Below are 25,584 nucleotides of genomic sequence, written 5' to 3' on the forward strand. Positions count from 1 at the left end.
TACCTTTGAGCTTCATGTAGAGTTAATAGAAGAGGGTTTCAAGAAGGAAGGAAGGTTAACTGTCAAATGCTGCCAAAAGATCAAGTGAGATAAAGCAGACCACCAGTCATTAGCAGTCAAGTCCCATGATATGTGAATCCCCTATAGATGTACCCTAAGAGTGGGCCCTGTTGCTGAAAACTGCCATCATTACTGAAGTAAAGTCCTTACTTGTGTGGTAATGCAGGGCAGCCTTCCACACCAGCAACAGAGGACCTGCCTGGGACCAAGAGACTCTGGACATCTTGGCGAGTTAGTAGACGAGGGGTGTTTTGTTCCCAGTAGATTCCATTAATTAAACAAGTTGTATAGGGTGCAATCTGTAAAGCAAGTGCCCAGTTCAACAAGATAGGCAATAGCAAATTTCAATGCAGTAGGCTGAAAGAGAGCTATCAGTAAAGTTCGTAAGAAATAATTTAATGTTACTTCGAATGGACTTTATTATTTGCCATGTCAGTGGTCATTTTGTGAGGTGAAGACAATGTATACTCACCCAGATTTCAGTGCAGAATTGCTCCATGATAGAGAAGTATATGAACATAAATATATTAATATTTCTGTTTTCTAATGTACTGCATGGCCAAGAAAAGGGAAAGGACAGATGCAAGTGACCTACCACTCTATTTCCAGCTCAACCGCCAGTAGGGTGATCTATATCATGCTACCTCAACTTCTCTGGGCTCTATTTTCCTTACCTGCCAGATGGGGATAATATGTACCCCATTCCTCAAAGGAATGCTGTGAGGATTAAATCAGATAACATCTGTAAGCTCCACGGACAAATGCGCTACATACATGCACACGTGGTAACTAGGTCATTATAAATTTTAGGATGCATCCAATCACCAATATTTCTGTGATTGGGGGAAAGAGAAGGGATGGAAATTTACTAGATTTTTTTCAGTCTGAAACTAGTTTCATAATTTTTGTTTCACAAGCAACTCAAGCATTCTCAAGCTGCAGGTAAAAGTCCTTCTCTACAACATGCTCTACATGCCATAACAGCTATATTTCATACCAGCTATATTTCAATCTTATTGTTCAAACATATTTAAAATTTAAAACATTCCTTTTCATAATAAATGCATGCACTTTGTGTTTATTTTTTGGTTTGTTGGTGTATTTTGAGGAGAACTTTGCAGTGACTCCTATAGAACACATAAATACATTGTTCTTCTTAAAAGATAAGGCCAGTGTGTCCCCATCAGAAGGTTCTGAATTATAGGTAACTTTCCGTACAGTGGGGATGGGTCTGTGCTTACGTAGCTGTGTATTTCACCCTAATCCCCCGTCATCAATGTCATGCATTCCAAGACAGCTGGCTGAGGTTATGACTGCAATTTGTGGCCATAGAACCCTAGGTTGAGATGAAACCTCATAGACACTGGGCTTTGCTAATAGTACTAACTGGTCCAGGATAAATACAGAAAAAAGTACTCCACAGGACATCGTTTAGAGTTATTGGGCACATGCAGACCCGAAGCAGAAACAGAGGCAGTGAAGCAAAGGGCATATCCACCAAAACCACTAAGCAAAGGCCACTCCAAACATCAGTAAAAGCCAACAACTCCTAAGGCCAACCCAAAGGATTCACAAGTCAATATGGGGAACTGAAAACCAATGTATACATTTATAACCTCTCTCCTTGAAAACAGCCTAACTATAGTGTATTAGGAGCAACCAGCTCAGAAGCTGAGTGTGATACTCACATCAGTATTAAAACGACTTATGTAGCGCTCAGGATATTTGTCATACTCTACAGGATCATATACACCATCTGTTTTCCTGACAAGATGATGATGGCGACTTAACACCGTCCCATACACTTTTCTCAGGTCTTGCAGAGGAGAAAGAAATTAGTAAAGTAGGTGACAAATAATAAAGATTTATGGTGATAAAATATTATAACACAGAAACTGTTAAAAACAGTTAAAAGATACATACAGTCATCCCCCTCCCCCTTACCTCCATTTTGGGAAACTTCTTTTAATTCATGTGGTTCCACATATTCACAAGGTAACTCATTGAAGATTTCTTGGGCTCCCTGTAAATAATGCATGAGTAAAAATCTAAAAATCAATAGGAAAAAAGCCAACAAGGTTTTCTGCAACGATTCCAATTCACTTTCCCTACAATTATTAGCTCCACTTATCCGGCCCAGCGACGAGGCCTGCAACACAGAAGTATAGATACACTTCTCGCACACAGTCTACAAATCAGCTTTTATTCTTGTATGAACAGCATTCGTTGGAAGGAGCTTTAATTTTTTTTACTTAAGTTACTCAGAGTAGACACAAGGGTGTTTAAAAATGAGAGCACAATAAAATATTTCTATTTACTTTTTGCTCCGTTGCAGAATTATTTCAAGTGGGGAAATTGTATTTCCCATGAAAAAAAATTAGATGCCTATCTCACAGTATAATACAAATAGTGAGGTCCTGTTTGTAAAGTATTTTCATTGAGTGAAGATCTATTTTACAATTATAAATTTCTCTGGGGAATCACAAATGCCTTCTCAAAACCATCCCAGAAGAAAGAAAGTAAGAATTCCAGTCCTGAATTAAGCTTCCTAAAATCTTATTGGCAAAACTTCGAATCACTTTAAAAAATTTACATCCTGTGCTCAGTTCCAAACTTTTGGACATCTCAGTGATGAAGGTAAAACAGATCACCCTAAGAACAGACCTTTATACCATTAACAATGATTTATCCCTTTAAAAAGAAAAAGTGTTCAAGGACTCTGACAGCTTGGAGTCAACTGAAAGCAAAGAAAATAAGTCTGGATCATTACTGCTCTATACTGTGGGGAAAGTTACATAGGTAAGAAAAGTACCAAAAATTTTGAACGCCTACTCATCCAGAAGCAAGGCTCGGAAATGACCACAAAATGTTCACATTCCTTGGGTTAGTTTCAGGGTTTTGATTGCTTTACAGAAAGTGGACTTTCTTGGAAGTATCTAAGAAGTTACCTTAGATACATTACCAGTCCCTGTGAACACAAATGTTAAAGGCCCTATCGACTTTGGCATCAATCCCAGAGATACTTCATAGCCAGCATCGCGGACAGCTTGCACAGCCTGGCCACTGTTCCTGTAGTTATGAGCCATGCCAATGTGCTGAAAGCAAGCATACAGGAATTCAAGTTAGTTGACCACCTGAGACACTTTCCTGATACGTATTTTCAAAAAAAATAAACAAAATACACATCTCACCATAAAAGGTGTGTGATGTCCCAAAGCAAGGAGCCTTAACCCCATTCCATGCAAAATGTTGATCATCCCTATTGCAGAATCAGACCAACAGAAAAGCCATTAGTCAGGAGTTGAAGCTGTTCTCTCTGACCATTCTCCAACCTGCTCCGTGCTCTGACGAAGCACAGATCACAGCATCTCAGATTTGAAAGGGGCCCCAGGGGTTGCCTTATCCATCCCCTCAATTTTCTGCCATCAAAAGCACTAACCCAGCTGGCATCCCTACCTATTCCCTTCCACTTTCAATCCTGCCAAAATGAAAAGAGTGTCCCTCTTCTTTTCTGAGGTTATTCTATCTTTGCTCCAAATCCCATCCCTTCCCATTCCTTCTCTAAGGAATTCACTTTTGAAATTACTCCTTTCACTATCCCTCCCTATTGGCTCCCTCTTATCAACATTTAAAGACACTTACATTCCTCTCAAACCAAAACTAATGAACAAACAAATACAAGGTCAGCATTGACCTTATGAGTGCCATCAGCAATTTTAGTGACCTAAATAGCTAAACTCAGTGAACAATTGTCAGATCTTACCTGTCAGAGGTATTTGGCAACGTGGACTCTCTCTCTACTGGAACCCTCTTCCCTCAGCATCCCTGACTTAAAAATTTTCATCCCACACTTCTCTAGGTGCCTCTTCCCATGCCCATTTCTTTTAAATTAGTGTCCTCTCCCCTTCCCTTAAGTTCTTCTTTTAAATTAATTAGCATCAGGATTCTGTTCAGGGCCCTCGTCTCTTCGATCTCTACATTTTTTTTTCCTTAGCTAATTTTATCCAGTCCTAAATTTCAAGTATTCTGTATATGCTGATGCCCCCAAGTCTGTATCTCTAACACAGATATTTTATTTCAAGACCTGACCAACTACCTTATGGATTTCTCAATTTGGACTCAAATAGCGAAAACTCAGCATACCCATAGCAAAGACCTCAGCATCCATTCTCCTCTTCCTTTTTCCTTCTCTGTATCCCTTCCAAACATTCTTTGATCTTTTTTCTGAAGTCAACTTTTAAAAGTGTAATTTATATTCAATAAAATGCACCAATTTAAAGTGTACCGTTTGATAACTGAACATATGTATGCACCCATATTACCACCAACATAATCGAGTTACAGAGTATTTCCATCACCCCAGTCAATCTTCCCCACTCCTTTGCCCCAGAACTAACTACTGGTCTTATTTTTCTCTGTATAGAGTAGTTAATTCTACAGTTTCATATAAATGAAATTTTAAGTATATACTCTCTTGTGTGTCTGCTTTCACTCAGCATGTTTTTGAGATTCATACATAATTCAGTGTAGTTTCAGTAGTTTACTTCTTTTTATTGACAAGGAGTTTCCATTTTATGGGTATATCGCAACTTATTTATCCATTCTTTGGCTGATGGACATTTGGACTGTTTCTACGCTATTATGAATGAAGCTACTAGAAATAAGTCTTTATAAAAAATAATTCATTTCTCTTGATAAATGCCTATGAGTGGAATTTCTTTTTTTTTTTTTTTTTAAGATTTTATTTTTTTATTTGACACAGAGAGAGAGACAGCGAGAGAGGGAACGCAAGCAGGGGGAGTGGGAGACGGAGAAGCAGGCCTCCCGCAGAGCAGGGAGCCCTATGCAGGGCTCGATCCCAGGACCCTGGGATCATGACCTGAGCCGAAGGCAGACGCTTAATGACTGAGCCACCCAGGTGCCCCATGAGTAGAATTTCTTATGTACATTGATATTCAAGTTTTTTATTTCTTGAGTTGGTTGTGGTAATTTTTGTCTTTTAAGGATTTGTCTATTTGATCAACATTGTCAAATTTATTGGCCTATTCATAATACTTTCTTTCCCTTTTAATGTCTATATGAAATACAGTCAGGACCCCTCATGTATTCCTAATACTGGTAAATTGTGGCTTCTCTCTTTTTCTAATCAGTCTAACTGGAGGCCTATCGATTTTATTGATTTGCTTAAAAACTAGCTTCTGAGTTCATTGATTTTCCCTCTTTATTACTCTTTTCCTTGTATTTGCTTTGCATTTAATTACTTCTTCATTTTCTTGCTTTGTAAGATAGAAGTTTAGATCACTAATTTAGACTTTCTTCTTTTCTAATAAAAGCATTAAATGCTATAAATTTCCTTCTAAGTAACCACCTTATCTGCACCCCATAAATTTTGGTATGCTGTTTTAAATTTTCAGTCAATTCGAAGTATTTACTAATTTTTCCTGTGATTCCTTCTGGACTCATGGGTTTTTCAAAAATACATTATCTTCCAAATATCTGGACATTTTCTAGATATCTATTATTATTTCAACATCAACTTTATTATAGTTAGAGCACATACTCTATGATTTCAAACATTTTATGCTTATTAAGAACTGTTTTGTTCTTATGGGCCATCTGGGCGAGTGCTCAATAACCATCAATTGCATCAGGGTGGCCGATGGTGTCTTACTGTTCTATATCCCTACAAATTTTCTACTTGTCCCAACAATTACAGACCTTTAAGTACTCTAATCTGATGCAGAGCTCTAATATAAAAGTGGTGCTTCTTCAACCAAAGAAGTTTTCAAAGTACTAACTGGGACAAAAATCAAGTGGAGTTTTCCCCCAATTCCAGCTCTTATCCTTTCTAGACTGCTCCTCTCTTGGTTCCCATCCCTGTATCTTTTCCCTCTTTCCCCCTTTATTCTTCTCCACAATTTCTCATCACCAAACTGACCTCTCCTAGTCTTCCAGACAGAACTACCTAAAAAGTCAGAACCTACTCATAGTTGTTCTCCTTTTTCCTGCTTTTTTTTTTTTAAAGATTTTATTTATTCATTTGAGAGAGAATGAGATAGAGAGAGCATGAGAGGGGAGAGGATCAGAGGGAGAAGCAGACTCCCTGCCGAGCAGGGAGCCCGATGCGGGACTTGATCCCGGGACTCCAGGATCATGACCTGAGCCGAAGGCAGTCGCTTAACCAATTGAGCCACCCAGGCGCCCCATGCTTTCTTTTTCTTTTTAACTTTTGTAATAAAGATGTGTAATGATTTACGTTATTTTATTCCCCTAATATTCATCACCCTTAGATGTACCCCCATGTTTATTTTTTTAGTGGAAATGAACACTTCCATGCCCTTGCCACAGAAAAAAAGAAAACACAGTTACTTCCCAGGCAAATTTAGAAAGTGGGTGATGTAAAAACCCTGGCATACCTACCTGCCACACCTGCCCACTGTCCAAATGCCACTACCCGTGTTCCTCTATGATCCACCATTTTCTCGTAATCAATAAGTCGGATTTCCTGAAGAAAGGATAAAAATTTCCACCCAGACCCATTAAGCTTAATTTCAATGAGTAGACCACATATATGAGCAAATAAATATTTCACATTTCTTCCTCTTATAAAATATATCTTGACCTGACTTTGTAAGTTACCATCAGGTGCACCATGAAATATTTAGAAAATGCTGGGTCACAAACCAATGATAGGTTTTGATTAGAGATGGTCCTAGCAGGGTGACAAATGCCCCTTGATGGTAGTCAATAAAATAGCAAAGACATGATCTCCTTTAACTTTTAGGCCAGCACCACCTACATACATATCTATAGTCCCACTCACCCCCACATCCTTCCTTCTAGTCTCAAAGAAAACAAGTCCCTGCCAAGGCTAATCCCTGTGAGCTGGATCCCAGCTTTTTCCCATGTCTTCCAAGACCACTCTTGAACTTTTTCTTTCCTGCATTATCCCTTTGTACACTGCTCCTTCCTACCTTAAAAATGACAACACCCCCTCTCAAGTCCATACACACAAATCTATCTCATTTTCTCTCTCTCCCTTCCTCCTTTCCTTTTTCTCTCCATCCTTTTACAAGTAAGCTTCATTTACAAAGTAACACATGCTGCCTGCTTTTCACTTTCTCACCTTCACTGAAACCACATTCTTCCTCTATCTTTGGGAATCTTCCCTCTCAGGAATAAGTCTTATTAACTCATGCTTAAAAGCTATTGATACACTGTAATTATAGAATGTTTTAAAGTCATTTTATTTCCTCAAAGATCATGATTTTTACCATGTGCCTGAATTTAAGAATGTTTAATAGTCATCCAACTCTAACTGGTTACAAAATACTGCCAAAAAGCAGCCATGCCCATTCTGTTTTTGTTAATTCTCTTGTAATGAACAAAAATCCGTAACAAAGAAAATGCTTCTAAAGTACTTTTAAAGGAATTTATCTGCTTAAGGTGCAATCTTTTTCTTACATTATTTCCATTAGTTACTTTTTGAATTTGCTTTTCAAAACCACTGGGAATTCACTAGGCCAGGTCTAGCATATTTGAAATGAGTAGGAATGTATTCTATAGGCCTGTACAGAACACATTTTCTTCCAGTGCTTTTACTGTTTGTGAAGTCTCCTGTTCTCTGCCTATTCTCAGATTCTAGTCTAGTTCCTAATGCTCTTATCTAGCATTCGTACCCCAGGGCTTGGACCTTGGACTTCTCTATCTATACTCACTGCCTACCCTCATCCAGTTTCATGGTTGTAGATGCCATCAAGTCTCTGACAACTACAAATACGTATCAGGAGGAGCTGCCCTGAGCCTCAAACTCATTATCAATGGCTCCCTCCTTAAAATCTAATGTCTAAAGTCTGCAATCTGCTTAAATGTCTCATTGACAAGTTAAACTCAACAGGCCCCAAACTCAACTCCTGATCCTCCCAACCAAGCCTGCTCCCTCTTGCAGTACCATCATCTCAGTTTGCGGCAACTCCTTCAAATTGCTCAGGCCAAAACCTTGGATTCCTCTCATTCCACTCTTTCTCTTATATTCCACATTCGTCTCACAAGTAACTTCTGCAGGATTGGACCTCTAAAATCCACCCAATATTGGGTCTATGCATCACCACCTCTGCTTCCACCGGCCTCGTGCGAGCCACTGTCATTTGTAACCTGGGGTCCATACTAGTCTAAACTAACAATCTTATCAATTTTCTCCTCCCATCTCCAATATTATCCACACAGCAGGCTGAAGAAGCACTTCAGAACATGACTGACACTAACCCTCCACTCAGCAAGACCCATGGGACTTTGTGCTACTATGCTCTCTGCTTGGAAGACTCTTCCCCACTGGATATGACTTGATCCTTCACATTACTTCAAATTTTTGCTCAATGCCCAATCTGCAATGAGGCTCTCCCTGATCATCCTATTTAAACTACTGTCACCACCCACAGTGCCCAGAACCCCTTTTTCCCCTTCTGTATCATATTTATGTCCATCATACATATCTCTAAGTGACAGATATCTTATTTATATATTTATCATCTGTCTCCTCCCACTAGAATGTAAGCTCTGTGAAGACAGTTACTTTATTGCCATTGCAGTGAAGAGGGTCAGACACATTGCAGACACTCAGTAAATATTTGTTGAATGAATACTCTGTATTTTAAACAGCTGATAGTTTTTGTATAGTATTTATAACTCAAAAAATGATTTCTTCCCTCATGAATGTTAATAAATGTAAAAATAATCTCCAGTCCAGTTCTGGCACTACAGAGTTGGGCAACCTCGGTTGAGTCACTTCACCTCTTTGGGCTCCATCTGAAAAATGAGGGAGGTGGATTATATAATCCCTGAGGCTCTTTTTAGCTCTCAATTCTACTTGGGAATATCTGAGCAATTGGCCTCATAAAGTGCTAATCATTTGGGGGAGAAATACTTCTACCATTTTTTTCCATTTCAGTACAAAAGGAACGAAATGTTTGGCTTCTCATTACAAATTCCAAACTAGCACAGCAGAGGAGCCCGAAGAGCTGCAGAACTATTCAAGCACTAACTCACAGATCACCTTTCCTATTGAGGTGAATAACATGATGTATTTCCTAGATGCTGAAAGAAAACTAAAACTCCACTTGACATTTAAAAGTTGAAAGAAAAATTGTTTCTATGTTAACATTTATGATTACTGGTCACTAATTACCTGTCTCAGAATCTCATCCAGCAAACCCATATTGGCCTCCTGAGCCTTTATTGTGTGGGAGAAGAATGCGTAAGTCTTCTTAGACATTAATTTTTCCTCTGGGGGTCTTTTAACTCCCAAAATTAGACAAGCTTCAGAAATATCCTCCTGAAGAATGCCACCAGCTTTGACATATTCCTGGGAATGCAATTTGGGTTAAAAGTTATTTCCCTAATTTGTTGATTCTTATTTTCTTTAATAAATAAGTATAGCAATTAAAGGCATAATCTTTCGGTGGCATAAAATCTGTATGGATTAGAACAAATAATTAATTACTTCTAATATTTTTACTTTCTGGCTAAAGATCAATTTAACAAGTTTGACTTTATAGCAAAAAAAAAAAAGTTAGAAAATTCACCACCTACTCCTATTTAAGAGCAGTTAATAGTTTGATCATAACCATTGGCACATATGATTTAAAAATATTTGTGAAATGTGTATTTTGTATCAACAATGTACTGAAATGCTAAATGCAAAATAGTAATTTATTACTCAGGTGTATTTTTAAAATAAAGGCATATATCTGCAATATTTATTTTTTTTTTTTTTTTTTTTTGGTTCAATTAGTATTTATTACTGCCCCACTCTGTCCAGTGGACTGTGCTAGAGATGAGATGATAAGAAACTAAAAAGGCAGACAACATCCCTCCTATAAAGAAGCTCACAAGATACAGTAAAAAGAAGTCAGGAACATAGTAAGTGAGGCTGAATTCAAAAGAATTATGAACAGCAGAAACTAAGTGATACATTAGTTTAATGGATATTGAGATAATTCCTGGGTGAGACTATCAAGGAAATATGAAACTTTAAAGTAATCTAATAGGCTAGGTAGGATTTTTTTTAATTTTATTTTATTATGTTATGTTAGTCACCATTCATTACATTATTAGTTTTTGATGTAGTGTTCCATGATTCATTGTTTGCATATAACACCCAGTGCTCCATTCAGTACGTGCCCTCCTTAATACCCATCACTGGGCTAACCCATTCCCCCCACCCCCCTCTTCTCTAAAACCCTCAGTTCGTTTCTCAGAGTGCTAGGTAGGATTTGGAGAGATGGAGATGTGAAATGCAAGGTGGTAATATCAGTAGAAAGTACTGAAGAAATATATACAAATATGGAGGCAGGAAAGTAAGGAGATGTTTAAGGCATAATGGATAAATCAATTTGGAAAAGTAGACTAAATATTATCATGGTGAATATGATCTTTATTGGATAAAAAATAAAAATCAACATTTATTAATAAATTAGTACTTGCTTTACTGAGCTCTTTTCAGGAATTATCTCATTTAATTTTCTTAAAACTCCCATGAAGTAGGTATTATTATTATGGCCATTTTATCAATGGGAAACCTGAGGTTTACACATTTAACTGAGATTGAATACCTAGTATATGGAGGCAATAGAAAGTCATTTCAGATTTCTAAATAAAGGGTTAGCATGATCCAGGCAGAATTAAAGGAGCATCAAAAGTAGCAGTTGAATAAAATAAGACGAATCCAGTTAGGAATCTACTTTAAAGGAAACTATAGATGGATAGACACTACAAGGATGAAAATGTGATTCATACCTGGTTTCTTTGAAAGTAATCTATTTGTCCATTTATAGTAGACTAGTTAAATAAATCACAAATGATGGAGTAATGATGACAGAGTAATTAAAACACAGTCATTAAATAGAATGAAGCAGATCTCCATGAACAGACAAGGAGTGAGTTCCAGGGTATGTTGTTGACTAAACAAACAAGGTACAATAGAGTATGTATAGTTTACAACCTTTTATGTAAGACTAAGGGGGAACTAAGGATACACACACACACACACACACACACACTCATTTTTACAGAAAGAAACATAGGAATAATCGATCAGAAACTAATGACGAGATGTATCTTGAAAGAAGTTGCTGTGGCCGATGTCAAAGAGGTTACTGCCTATGTTCTCCTCTAGGATTTTGATGGATTCCTGTCTCACATTGAGGTCTTTCATCCATTTTGAGCTTATCTTTGTGTATGGTGTTAGAGAATGGTCACATATTCATTCTTCTGCATGTGGCTGTCCGATTTTCCCAGCACCATTTATTGAAGACACTTTCTTCCATTGCATATTTTTTCCTGCTTTGTCGAAGATTATTTGACGATAGAGTTGAGGGTCCATATCTGGGCTCTCTATTCTGTTCCATTGGTCTATACGTCCGTTTTTGTGGCAGTACCATACTGTTTTGATGATTACAGCTTTGTAATATAGCTTGAAATCAGGCAATGTGATGCCCCCAGCTTTGTTTTTCTTTTTCAACATTTCCTTGGCGATTCGGGGTCTTTTCTGATTCCATACAAATTTTAGGATTGTTTGTTCCAGCACTCTGAAAAATGTCACTGGAATTTTGATCGGGATGGCACTGAAGGTATAGATCGCTCTGGGTAGCAAAGACACTTTTGGGACTTCATCAAGATAAAAAGCTTCTGCACAGCAAAGGAAAAAGTCAACAAAACAAAGAGGCAACCAACAGAATGGAAGAAGATATTTGCAAATGACATCAAGTCAAAAAATAGGCAGAAGACACGAACAGACACTTCTCCAAAGAAGACATACAAAAATGGCTAACAGACACATGAAAAAATGTTCATCATTAGCCATCAGAGAAATTCAAATCAAAACCACACTGAGATACCACCTTACACCAGTTAGAATGGCAAAAATTGACAAAGCAAGGAACAACGAATGTTGGAGGGGTTGTGGAGAAAGGGGAACCCTCCTACACTGTTGGTGGGAATGCAAGTTGGTACAGCCACTTTGGAAAACAGTGTGGAGGTGCTTCAGAAAATTAAAAATAGAGCTACCTTATGACCCAGCAATTGCACTCCTGGGTATTTACCCCAAAGACACAGATGTAGTGAAAAGAAGGGCCATATGCACCCCAATGTTCATAGCAGCAATGTCCGCAATAGCCAAACTGTGGAAAGAGCCGAGATGCCCTTCAACAGATGAATGGATAAAGAAGATGTGGTCCATAGATACAATGGAGTATTACTCAGCCATCAGAAAGGATGAATACCCAACTTTTACATCAACATGGATGGGACTGCAGGAGATTATGCTAAGTGAAATAAGTCAGGCAGAGAAAGTCAATCATCATATGGTTTCACTTATTTGTGGAACATAAGGAATAGCATGGAGGACATTAGGAGAAGGAAGAGGAAAATGAAGGGGGGGAATCGGAGGGGGAGATGAACCATGAGAGACTATGGACCCCAAGAAACAAACTGAGGGTTTTAGAGGAGAGGGGGGTGGGGGGATGGGTTAGCCTGGTGATGAGTATTAAAGAGGGCACGTACTGCATGGAGCACTGGCTATTATACAAAAACAATGAATCATGGAACACTACATCAAAAACTAATGATATATTGTATGGTGACTAACATAACATAATAAAATTAAATTTAAAAAAAAGAAACTAATGACGATAGTAACCTATGGGGTGGGTGGGAATAGGATGTAAGGGATTAAGCTAAGAGGAAGACTTCTCTGCACTGTATCATTTTACATAGTTTTAATCTTTGAAACTTATGTTTCACTTATTTTAAAAATATAATTAAATCAAAAAGGATTTAAAAGCAACCTTTAAAATGTATAGAAAAAACACAGATAAATCCAACTGTATATCACATTGACAATGTAACTACACAGAAAGAATAATTCAAATAACTTGAATACAGCAATCTGAATATTCTTTAAGATATATTCTAAAACCAAAAAGACTTTTTTTACTCAAAAAAATCTTAAACTCCATTTAATAGGTTTATTTTTTTATTGAGGTATAACTGACATACATTATATAGTTTCACGTATACAACATAATAATTGATATTTGTATGTACTGCAAAATGATCACCACAATAAATCTAGTTAACATCTGTCACCATGCATAGTTACATAAGAACTTGTAAGATCTACTCACTTAGCATTTATAGGTTTACTATTAGTTATAATAATAGTATGATTCCAAAGCTATTTTATGTATAATATAGGATAAACCAAAAATCATGCATTAATATTATAAAGAATTAAAATTTTCACTGCTGTAGAAAACAGAGGCAAATATACAATTTTAGAGGTAAGAAAAACCTGCAATGTCAAAAATTTTAATTGGAAATATCAGTATTGATTCATGATTGAGTAATATTAAATAATATATATGTATATATATGTATGTGTAATCTGTGTGTTTCTTAGCTCTGTTCACTAAAAGTGCTAAAAGCCACAATATCCCAGTAAAAATAAGCACACCTAATACCAGATATCAGATCTTGGTTTCTATATACTGAAAGAAATCAGGGCTCCCTGATGAGACAGATGGCTAATTCCAGGTGTGGGGCAAGAAAAGCACAAGTAAGACTAAGACCATTTGTTGCTTTGGAAAACAAGAAAGCTGAAAGGTAAAAGTACTCCAAAGGACATAGGAGCACCCTTAAAGGAACCCTCTATCTCAAATCTGGGATAACTGAGACATTTAAAGAAAAAAAAGGTTAATAGATTATCATACATTAAATGAAAAAGGCCCATGCATCCGTAATGATACTCAAAAGGGCAAGAGAGAAAAGAGAAACTAAGGGAAATCTCTTTTCTATAGAAGAAAATCAGCAAGTAAACTTAGAAGAGTGATAAAATCAGAAAAATCATCACTTCAGGCAAAGATAAAAATGTATAAAAAATGATTCAGGCAAAGATTATCAACATATGCTAATATCTTTAACAAAAGGTAGTTGAGAAACAAACAGAAGATTCACAGGTCTCAAAACATCACCCCACAGATGACTCAGTAATTACAAAAGGAAAAAGGTACTTAGACAATGGAGAGATCTGGTGGCAACTACCTGAGCCAAGTGACCACGAATTCCTAACCTTGGGACAACCTGGTATTTTGTGTCTCTGATGTGATAGAGTGGGAAGAAAATACACCATTGGATAATATTTATATCAAAAGTGTTTTAACCTGAATCTAATCACCAGGATAAAACTCAGACTAATAACACCCAGAAGCAGACCATTCTACAAGTCAACTAGTCTGGACTCTTAAAAAGGAGTCAATGTCCTAGGAACAAACAAATCAAAAGGGTGTGCTGTTCTAGATTAAAAGAACTAGAGACATAACAATAAATGCAGCGAACCTTAAGTAAGCCTCAATTAAAATAAAAGACCATAAAGATATTTGAGAGAATGGGGAATTTAAAACAGGCTATGTGAGATGGTATTATGGAATTCCTAATTTTTCAGCATGATGGTTATGCAGGAGAAGGATTTATTCCTAGGAAATGCAGTAATGTCTTAGTGGCCTTAGTCTCCCCAGTCCCAGAACCAGGGTTGCACATGGAGACAATGACAAAAGGAGATTACCTCATTCTAAAGGCAATCCCTCCATCCCTCAGCTGCAGAAAGCATGGAATGGAGTGAAAATGATACTTAATTGATTAAATTCTGGACCCAAGTACAAATTCTAACTAGACATCTCGTTATAATCAAGAGAAAGGAATATTGTCATGTGGTGTTTAAATGACACTGGCAATCATTTTATTTTTACTCAGATGCTCCTTGACTTCATACATATTTTTATTCAGATGCTCCTTCATTTTCATTTTATTCCCACATATTTAAAAAAATTAGAACTATTTACCTTGTCGTGAATGGCCCGCCGATTGGAAGGCTGTATTAGGACTTTGTATCCCAGGTTGGCGATGCCTTTGATGTGCCGGGGAGCCAGAGGTGCTCTTCTCTCCCAGGCATTCACATCCTCCCGCCTCAGGGCCACCACCGCTTTGTGATGAAGCCCTTTGGAGAAGCTGAGCCCCAGCCTGCCCAGTTTGGTCCCTTGTACTCGCAGCATTTTAAAATCTGGTGACTGTAAAGACATCAGAAGAGAACAGGACAACAAAAGGCAGGAGGGCTCACAGATCAGTTCTGGTCTCCTGAGAAATCGGCTGTAAAATCCAACCAACTCAGATGTAACAGATACAAGATAGAGAAAAGAGGAGGGAAACCTTGGGTGACATCAGGTGCTTCTTTACCCAACAAACCCAAATTTCCACTAGTGAGGTTATTTATTTCCCAAAAAAAAAAAAAAAAAAAAAGTACTGAGCAAATTATAGGACACTAGCCAGTAACTGCCAAGCCGAAAGAGTTTTTTAAATATGTTTCATCAAACGTATTCAGCACAAAAGTTTTAAGCATGTTAACCTACAATGCAAACAGAGGAAGATAATTTATGCCAATTTTGATGGCATAAAGGTTGGAATCCTTTAATCGTGTGCAAGATTCTTGACAATCCAGCTCCAATCTCTTTGGAGTTTCATCTCTGACCATTCCCTAAACTAGTGCTACTCAAAGTATGTTTGGCAGCCTGTTGGTAGTCGGTGACTTGCTTTTTACTGGTCCTGGATGAGCTATGCACAGAAATAGAAAGTAAGCACCTGGAAACCTTTATATCACATGACCATTTTTCTGTAATTCATTGTCACTGAATTTTATGAAAGTATTGGTCCTGGCAGATGGGAAATTTAAGAAAACAAAACAAACATGCTTCTCCATGACAGGTGTTAAAAGGTTAAGAAGCACTGTCCTAACCCTCCCTGAACCTTTTGTTGATATAAACATGCTGTTCCCCTTTTCAGGGTTTCCTCTCCATATCACTTCCTCCTGCTATGATATTAAACCCAGACCTGTCTCAACCAGTTTTCTAGCTGCTATTCCAGATTGCATAATTCCACGAATTTATTCAATCAAGAAATGTTTACAAGAGGCTTACTATGTGCCAGCACAGAGTAAATTTTATATAGATTTTTAAAGCATAAATATCAAACAATACTCTGTCCCTCTTCAAATAGTTACATACACTTGGCAATTTCAGATGATAATTTATGGATCATTTCAATGCTAAGCCTTAGTTTTTATGTTTAAGGTTGGCATCAAAATATAGGGACTGAATTTCACACTTTCTAGAAATTTCCTACCAATCACTGCTAACATACATCAAAATTCTTATGAACACATTTCTGTTACATCAGACTGCAATCTTCTAAATCAGACCCACTTTACAGATGGGGAAGTTTTGTCTCAACAGTGGCACATACAAGTACATTTCCAGGGAGCAACTACTTAACACTTGAAATAGAAAATGTATAACTCACAACACAACAGACTAAAAGAACAAAGCTAACAGCAAGGAGATCAGCTAAGAAGGCTTTAGAAAGAGGGACGTAAGAAAAATAATGCACACAGCAAGCGAACACGCTGATGAAAGCAACTCAGGCGTTTTCACTTGGCCAAAATACTGATGAGCAATATTTTAGTAAAAGACTGCTATATACTCTATCTAATTTTTGGTTTATTTACACAGTTTTGTTTTTAAAATTCTTTTTTCAGAGACAGAGAGAAAAAAAGAGAAAGAGCATGTGGGAGCAGTGGGGAGGAGCAGAGGGAGAAAGAGAATGCCAAGCAGGCTCCACACTCAGCACAGAGCTCAACACAGCGCTTTATCTCACTACCCTGAGATCATGACCTAAGCAGAAATCAAGAGTCGGACACGAGCCACCCACGCGCCCCTATACAGTTTTGTTTTTAAAAGAGATTACATTAGGCCCAAACTCAAGCCCAAGTCCATAGCACTTATTCTCCCCCAAACCAAAGGAAAAACTGCAACAATCCCATAGGACTTAAATCCTTATGGTTCTCAAATAAAACCAATTCCAAAGACAAGTGAGTTTTTTTGAACACACAAATGAGCCTAGAAAGGGTCCCATCTTCCCCACAGGGCCTATTTCACATACCATAGGTGACGAAATGACCCTGCATCCTCTATTCTTAGTAGCAATTCTTGGAGCCAATATGAGGGAAGATGTTCAGATAATTTAGTGTCTCTCCTCAGCCCAAACTTGATTTATAATCACAGCCTCACCTTATTCAGTGACCATCCCTCCACTTCTTCCTTACCTCCCTTGTCTGGGGTAGGGGATATGGTGTGGGAGGAGACACAGACACATACACACATATAATACACACATATGTATTTGCAAAGGCAGACTTTCTGTAGACTAGAAAAGAAGCGTAGCAGGGAGTGATCCTCTGAAGTTTCTTTGGGAAGCTGCTTTCACTTTCACTTTTTGTAGGGAATTCTCAAATCATAATTCTAACTTTGTTTTTAAATAAATATAACAATAATTACCATTGATTTAACCTTATATGCCAAACACTATGCTGAACACTTTCCAGACATTATTTCATTTCCTCCTTGCAAAAATCTTAATAAGTAGATACTATTATTATCTTCATTTTACAGGTGAAAAAACTGAACTGGAATCTGCCTAGAGCTGTTGCTTCTAAGCAGAAGCAGGATTCCTAAGTTAATATTTAACACTCAGGATTTTTCTCTTCGCCGAAGCCTACAGATCCACACCATGTAGATCTGATGTATCTTACTGCTGCCAGCTCATTTTAGAAATAAATTAGATTCATATGGCATCAACTTTAATAGAGTAAGTGATCAGTTATCTCCCCAGCATGGAGTGCTTCTATCGATCCCTTTCCTATGTGCCACTGAAAATCCTTCCTGAGTCACTGCCAAGGTAAATTCTAGGTTTCTGGGTGCTTAGAACAAGAGATTTAATTGTAGCAGGTATTACTGTGCTAGTAATTGTTTGAACTTCAAAATCTGGCCTCAACATGGAACTTTCCAGGGCCACAATTCATTCCATTCTAAGGTCATCAAGAAATCTGCAGTAGTGAGAATTTCTCAATTGCTCTTAGATAGGGCACGGCAGGTGTCTGGTATTTCATGGAAATGCCCAGGTGGGCTGTTTTGGATTTCCCTGTCCTGCATTTTGTGGGCTTTTCCAAGAATATCAGGAAGTAAACGTGAGGTATATTTCTGACAATGCTTTCAGTGAAACAAAGCAGGAAGACCCCTGGCTTACCTACTGGCTCTAGTGAGACCACTTGACAGTGCTAATGACAGCCTGTAGGATGAGCAAGGAGGAGGTGGGAAAGCAAGAAAAGGACATGAAGAGACAAAGAAAGAATTAGGGAAAATAAGGAGGAGGAACAGGAGAAGAGAAAGGGTAGGAAGAGAAGTGTCACATAGTCAGCGGAGGGAAATAAGACCCTTCCCCTGACAATTTCTAAACAGTCTTTTTCCTTCAACATATAAAATGCCAATGTTCCTAGTATCATAAAAATGAAATTTAAAAGATTCTTCTCTGTTTTTGTAAACCAAGAACAGCACTAACGTATACATTTTTAATCAGGAATTTGAAATAACTCTAAAAAGTCACAGGAGTATTATAGTGAATTGCACAGACATGTACTGAGATAGGAGGACAATGAGTGGATGGACTTAGCAATAGAACATACTCTATGATAACCACCGTACCTCTCTTTCCATCTTTCAATGGGAAAAAGACTTAAGAACTTCTTTTAATTTACAAATTACCTATCTTTGCAATGTATACATGAGAATGGGGCAGAGGGAGGACACCCTTAAATGTTCTTGGTATTTTCTAACCTTTTCAAAGAAGTGAACAGGAAAATGGTCATTAGAGATAAAGATGATAAAGCAAGCCTAGAATTCCATACATATCCCCCATTTTCTTTCAGTTACTATGAAATAAACCATGATCACTGAGTATATCACCATCCTAAATCACATAAAGGAACCAGAGAAGATTTTGTGAGATGTATTTATAAAAGATTACATCTAAGGAAAAGCTACCTTCAAGAGCAGAGGGTCCTCTGGCACTGAGTCTTGGCCCACTGAGTCTTGGCCCACACTTCATACTTGGTTTCCAGGCCATAATAATCCTGGAGAGGCCCAAAAGGGTTCCAAATTAATAGAACACCTCGTGATAGCCTAGAACTGATCCAAATGCCTCTCAACCCCAAGGCTGGCTAGAACAAGGCTTGGGCAAGCAGCAACACCGTCCTCCAGACTTTCACTTCCTGTTGCATAGGTACATTCTTTTAATGCTTCCACATTAAACTCCTTATAAAACAGTTAACCATATGTTAAAAAACAAACAAAAACAGTAAACTTGGGGCAGGGGGAATCTACTAATATTAATTAATCTGGTCTAAGAATATTCATGTTTTCAAGCAGCTACTCAAAGTCATCCAAAGATCTAAGACCCATGACTCTTCTGGTCTTTAGCCCACAAATTTAGTATCATTGAGAAGGAATGCAAAGTTAATTTTAAATTGGAGTCTAATCCAAAATGTTTATCTGCTTATCTGTCTTTTTGCTAAACTATAAATGCTTACTCTATGACCTTGGTACATCACTTGACCTTTTTGTGCCTCATCTGCAAAATGGATTCATATTAATATCTACCTCTCAGGGCTACTGTGAAGTTTACCTGAGCTAATATGCATAAAGTACTGAGTACTATCTTGCATGCCATTAATGCTCAATAAATGTCAAGAACCAAAGAAGGCCCCAAGCCTGCCTACTCCTCAAGGGTGAGCACAACCACACCACTAACAGAAAACACTACTTTCTCCTTCTCTTTGTTACACAGTAGTAAGGCCCCACAGTGGCTCCACATTGACCACCCCCTTCCTCTTTCCATTTGTCAAGGAAAACAAAATGGAGCCCAGTAAGCCCTCTCCTCAACTTCACCCTTCCGGCCTAGGTGTTCAAGATAAATAACTTACCATTTTAATACTGTATTTCATTAAATTTATGACACATTTTTTCACATTTTAGCATCCCTGAAACAGGGATGTATTTTACGATTGATGGCATCTTAGGTTCAATGAAAACAGTAATAATGCTATTCCCCATGCCAAATGTATAGTTTCTTAATTCCATAGAATTTTTTTGTGATCTCACCAAGAACACTTGCCACAGTTTGCAATGTTATTTCTATGAGATAATTAATAAAAGAATATTTGGAAAAATGACAACTTTTCTGTTAAAGGGGCACTGCATACATACCAAAGATCACTTCCAAAATCCTGAGCTGTTAAGGTCTGTTAAGGCTTAAAAGCTTGGGACGGGGAGAGGGGGGTGGGTAGGAGGATTCCATTGCAAATAAATCAAAATAAAGTTCTGATAATGCTGTCACCAGTAGCAAGTGAGATTGAAAACAAATACGATTTTCTGGAGAGTGGGAAAGTCACTAGGGAAAGTTGCTGGCCTAAATCTCTGTCCTCCTAACTCACTTTGCAGAATGGCACAAGTTTACACTGCCAGAAGGTCATATACCCCTAGATTCACTCATCTATGCGGAAAAGGGGGTGGGGGGAGTGCAAGTGACAAAATATACACGCAGAGACACATAGACATCCATGCAAAGTGCTACTGTTGACTTTTGTTTTTACCATAAAGTATGTGAAAGCTACCACCTGAGTAAATGATCCTTCAGTCCCATGAAAAGCTACATCCGCATAATCACAGCCACACCTTCCTCACGTTTTGATAACTGATGACCCACAATATCAAAAAATGTTCACCTTTGTTCAGGTTACTGATCGCTCTCTCTCCCTTCGTCCCTTCCTTCCTCTCCCCAGGCCCCACTCCACTCCCACTCCCCTAAAATCAGTGTCTGAAAAGGACATCACTTCTCTAAGTTGTCAGGGCATTTAGCCCAACTCAATCCGGCAGAGTAGCAACGAACTGCGTCTGCTTGCGCCCCTTTCCCGCATAAGTGCTCACACTGGCCTCGCAGCCCCTGCAGGGTCTCAGGAGTTCAGGAGTCGCTGATATTCAGGGTGCCCAAATTTCTTACACCTTCTTGGGTCTGTTACAGTGTAGCCAAGGAGCAGCAGTTTGCTGGGGGTGGGGGGTGGGGGGTGGGGGGGAGTCCCCATCTCAAAGAGAATGGCCAGCCCGAGATGGTCAGGACTAGGCGTTTATGATCAGAGTTTGGCTAAGCAGGCCAGAGCTGGAAAGGTCGACCGGCAACCGCGCACAGAGAAAGTTGGGGTTAAGGGAAAGGACTGCCCCCCAAAATCTCCATCAACCACACCCCGCAGCCAGCCGACCTAAATAAGCGTGCAGTCCGAAAATTAACAGGGTGTTCGTTCTGCAGCTTCCACACCTATCCTTTACTCCCCAGCAACCGCTCCCGCTTCCCCGCCAAAAAAAAGAGAAAAGAAAAAAGAAAAAAAAAATTGATTGCCATCCCTTCCCTTTGCTATTCAGAAATTCCAAAACTGCGCCGACAGCCCTCCCTCGCTCCAAGGGAAACGCTCGCAAGGGAGGCCCAAAAGCTCGCCACCCTCTCCCTTGCCCGTCCGAGCAACCGCTGGGTTCCGCCGAGTCGCCGGGTGGCCCGCGACGCAGGGCGTAGGAGGCAGAGCTCGCCCGCCGCTCTCGGAGGACAGTCGGAGCCTCGCCGGCGATCTCCAAGCGCATCTCGCCGGCTGGGCCCTCCGCCCGTCGGCTCAGCCCCCTCCGGGCAGCCCTCCTCACCTCGTCCCCTCTGAGGTTCCGACCGGTCCTGCCGCCTCCGAGCTTCTGGGTCCGGATATGGAAGGCTCCGAATTCCCAGCAGAAATTGGGATGAGGGCCGGGAGGAGGTGTTTGCTCAACTTCTGAGGACGTCATGCCTCTTCCTCCCGCAGCCAATCAGCGGCCGCCCTGAGGGAACAACCTTCTCCTCCGCCAATTGGCGGCGCTGCCAGGTGCTAAGTCATGCCCTGCCCCTGCTCCTCCCCGAAAATCCTTCTGCCTTCTAGATCTCTGACCTGCGTGCGTCCTTAGCTGGGGGCATCACGTCCTCCCAGGACAGTTATTGACCAAGTTTGTAACTGTCCGTAGCAGAGGACAGGCGGAGACGCAGAGGACGAAAATAGTACGGGCATTATACCTAGATAGATGTGTGTATCTCCTGGAAAAAAGTTGCGAACGCATGTCTATTATGTTTGTTTAGCGATACACACTTTTCGAAGCGTTTCACAGCTTCATAATAAGCCTGTGAAGCCAGATGACGGTTCTTAGAACAGTTTTAGAGTCCAACAAACTGAGACTAGGAAATTAAATGTAGTGTATCCACATCCAATGAATATTAAGAATCTATGTGTATATGGCAAAGTCTATATTCTTAAAAAGTTTTAAGTGGCCCTAGAGGGACAGGGGGAAATGCACTTCATGAAGACTAGCCTCAGCACTAGAGGCTGAAGAAATGCCAGACGCCCATCTGTGGTCCTTTAGGGAGTCAATGGCCAAAAGGTAACTGTCCTTCCTATTCTTAAAACTTTCTCCAGCACAGACTTTTCTCATACCTACCACAGATGTGTTTAACCATGAAACTCTTGTGTCAATAATCCAGAGCCTAGAACATTCTTATAAACTCCACTTGTACTCCAAGTGCAGAGAAAATTAAAATCTTTTCTGGAAGCTGAGACTGTCCTCTGTATCTCTAGCTTCACATACCCAAAATCATACTCCTAATCACTCCTCTCTAATCACTCCTCTCTTAAAGTCTTCCCTTTGTGCTGGGTTTCCCAGCTCCATTCTTGGTATCACCAGCTTCCTAATCACCACTGAGCCAGGCCTGAAACACCAAATTTGCTTCAGTTCTTCTTCCATCTGTCAACCTTATCCCTGGTGTTGACTCTGTCCTTTAAAATCCTTCTCCTATCACTCTCACCCAAACCCCTTTTATGCACTACCTAGATCATACTCCCTTAAGCACACAACTCTGATCATATCATTAGCCTGAGCAAAAGCCCCTGAGACTATCCACTATTTGTAGACCATTGCCCCAAGTCCTTCACACAACATATGAGTTGCTTCAAGATATGGCCCAAATCAGCCATCTCAGCTTTATTTCTATAGTAGAACCAGCCTTAAACTGACACTGAAACACAATCTGTGCTTTTCTATATCCCTAAGGATTAGGAGCCTGAATCAGAATCCTTACTTTTCCCCCTAAAGCTGTAAATCATGGGGAAGTTACTTCATTTTCAAAAAAGCCTAGGTTCCCTTATCTGTCGATAGAATAATACTAGGAACTACTTCACAGGGTCATTATGATAACAAAATAAGCTGATGTCCAAAGTGTTCTGCCAAGTGTCTAAAGAAACTGACAATTACTATTTCTCCCCCAGTATCTCATGCTGTCCACTTTTCTGTAATTCTCATTTACAAAAACGTCCACCTCTCCAAAACTAATCCATCCTTTAGGGTTCAGCTCAAATGCCACTTCATCAATGAAGCTGTCCCTGAATACCAAGCAGATCCGCTCTCTCTCTTCTCTCTCCGTCTGCCTCTCTTGTTGTACTTACCACAGTCTTCCTCATACAATAGCCATTTGTATCTAGCTTATCTCCATCTCTCACCTGTCCTCACTATCAGCTCATAAAACCTTTAATAAAAGCAAGTATATATGTGTGTGTATATATATCCTTACTCACTTTTTCCCCATTGCTTCTAACACAATACTATGCATGTGATAGATCAGAGTCTCAGAAGGAAACAGATGGCACAATCCAACTGAGTAAGTTAGGAGACATGAAAGGAGTAAGTGTGTGCAGCAATAGAGGAAGGCAACAAAAAGATGCTGCCTTCCCCCCCCACCTCCCAGGGACTAGCAACAGTGAGAAGTACCTGCAGGCCTTCATGCAGCCAGGTAAGAGATGGTTACCAGAACTCAGAAAGAGCTCTAGCTGTAGTGTAGCTAAACCTATGGGGAGTGCCACTTGATAGTGGTGGCTTTTAGCAGGCAGGGAGCTGCCTAAGGAACAAAAAACTCCACCCAGAGGGAGCTACCTAAGGCAAAAGTCAATAAACTTCTTTCTGTAAAGGGCCAGAAAGGTCTCTGTCACAACACCCAACTCTGCCATTTGGAGTGTAAAAGCAGCCATAGACAATACTTAAATGGATAGGTGTGGCTGTGTGCCAATAAAACTTTATTCATAAGAACATTGCAGGGCAGATACGGACCAGGGGTCATAGTTTATAGACCTCTGGCCTAAGGAATGAATAATCTCCCTTCATTCTCCTACCCTCCCATCTCCTGCTGGTGCTATCTACAAATTGAACACAAGAAAAGCCAGAGGGTTGGTGTAGTCCATAAATGTTAGTCCCTCAGGGACAGAGCAGGTAGAGAAGGGGGCAGAAATTCTAGAAGATTCAAAGGAGAATATTCAGCACAAAAGGTTTTCAGCAAATGCTTGTCAAAATTAATGAATCATATGACTGGTTACTGTGAATTACTCTGCAAATGGTTGAACATTCATGGGAAAACTATCAAAATTACTTCCCTGAATAGACAAATTTGGAAAAGGGCCCTGGACCATGGTGACCCCACAAAGGGCCCATGAGGCTCAGTCAGCTTCTCTCCTGCTTTACTTTGAAACCCCGTCCACTTCTGACCTGCCCTCACCTTGAAGAAATACTAACCTGTCCCCAAATCCCTCCTGTGTAAATTCCAAACTACTGCTCAAATGCTTATGGTATTCAGGAATTTTGCAAAATATGTGAATGAGAAATACTGTTCCTTAAAATGGGGAATTCAAATGTTTTTCATCATAGTGATATTTGTTTTAATAAATGTGACAGTTCTCAGAAATTTCTTCACAATGAAAAGGGGCAACAGATGAGATTAAAAACAGGACTTGGATATACCCCAAGTCAGCTCCCACAGTCAACCCCTCAGACACCCTCAATATGGGAGACCCCTTCTACCCATGTGGGGTGCTAGGTTGACACTCCTAAATTAGAAAGTTGATTTGGGGCCACTCAAGCTGCCTTTCTCCCACCTTCTTTGGCTTTCTTTCTTCCCTAATTGTTCCTCACTTTGGTTCTGTCCTTCCTGAAAGACCCTGAGGGTAGTAGTTAGTCATCTGAACACTGCAGTGAGCTGGACCTAGACTTAATCCTCCTTTTCCACTCACTCACAAGCCATTTTGTTTCTTCATTTCCTTGTCAGGACAATGGGAAAAATCATAGAGTTCTCAGGAAGATTAAGTGAAGCATGTTCTCAATATATGTGAGCTATTATTGGTGCTCACTATTTTATTCTGTCTTATCTTCTCCTCCCCCCCCCCATTTTTTTGTGTGTGTTCAGAACCCACTCTCAATCTTTTTTTTTTTTTTAAAGATTTTATTTATTTTTTTGACAGAGAGAGACATAGCGAGAGCAGAACACAAGCAGGGGGAGTGGGAGAGGGAGAAGCAGGCTTCCCACAGAGCAGGGAGCCCGATGTGGGACTCGATCCCAGGACCTTGGGATCATGACCTGAGCCGAAGGCAGACGCTCAACAACTGAGCCACCCAGGCGCCCCCCACTCTCAATCTTGTTAATTTTGCC

At 39.6% G+C, this 25,584-nt stretch overlaps 1 protein-coding gene across 1 annotated transcript in view; it reads right to left on the minus strand.

The window, feature by feature from the left end:
• Positions 1 to 21,835, minus strand: part of AASS (aminoadipate-semialdehyde synthase) — a 57,599-nt gene extending 35,764 nt beyond the window's left edge. Inside the window, exons 1-9 of the mRNA XM_021699319.2 lie at positions 21,741 to 21,835; positions 14,955 to 15,179; positions 9,245 to 9,421; positions 6,481 to 6,565; positions 3,252 to 3,319; positions 3,009 to 3,155; positions 2,005 to 2,083; positions 1,749 to 1,876; positions 211 to 359 (exon numbers count right to left, since the gene is read on the minus strand). Coding sequence (XP_021554994.1) covers positions 211 to 359; positions 1,749 to 1,876; positions 2,005 to 2,083; positions 3,009 to 3,155; positions 3,252 to 3,319; positions 6,481 to 6,565; positions 9,245 to 9,421; positions 14,955 to 15,164 — 1,043 coding nt within the window. The 5' untranslated portion in view covers positions 15,165 to 15,179; positions 21,741 to 21,835. The remainder of the gene's footprint in view (positions 1 to 210; positions 360 to 1,748; positions 1,877 to 2,004; positions 2,084 to 3,008; positions 3,156 to 3,251; positions 3,320 to 6,480; positions 6,566 to 9,244; positions 9,422 to 14,954; positions 15,180 to 21,740) is intronic.
• Positions 21,836 to 25,584: the final 3,749 nt, after the last annotated feature.

This window comes from Neomonachus schauinslandi, chromosome 12, assembly GCF_002201575.2.
Source record: "Neomonachus schauinslandi chromosome 12, ASM220157v2, whole genome shotgun sequence".
In the NCBI taxonomy this organism is placed as follows: domain Eukaryota; kingdom Metazoa; phylum Chordata; class Mammalia; order Carnivora; family Phocidae; genus Neomonachus; species Neomonachus schauinslandi.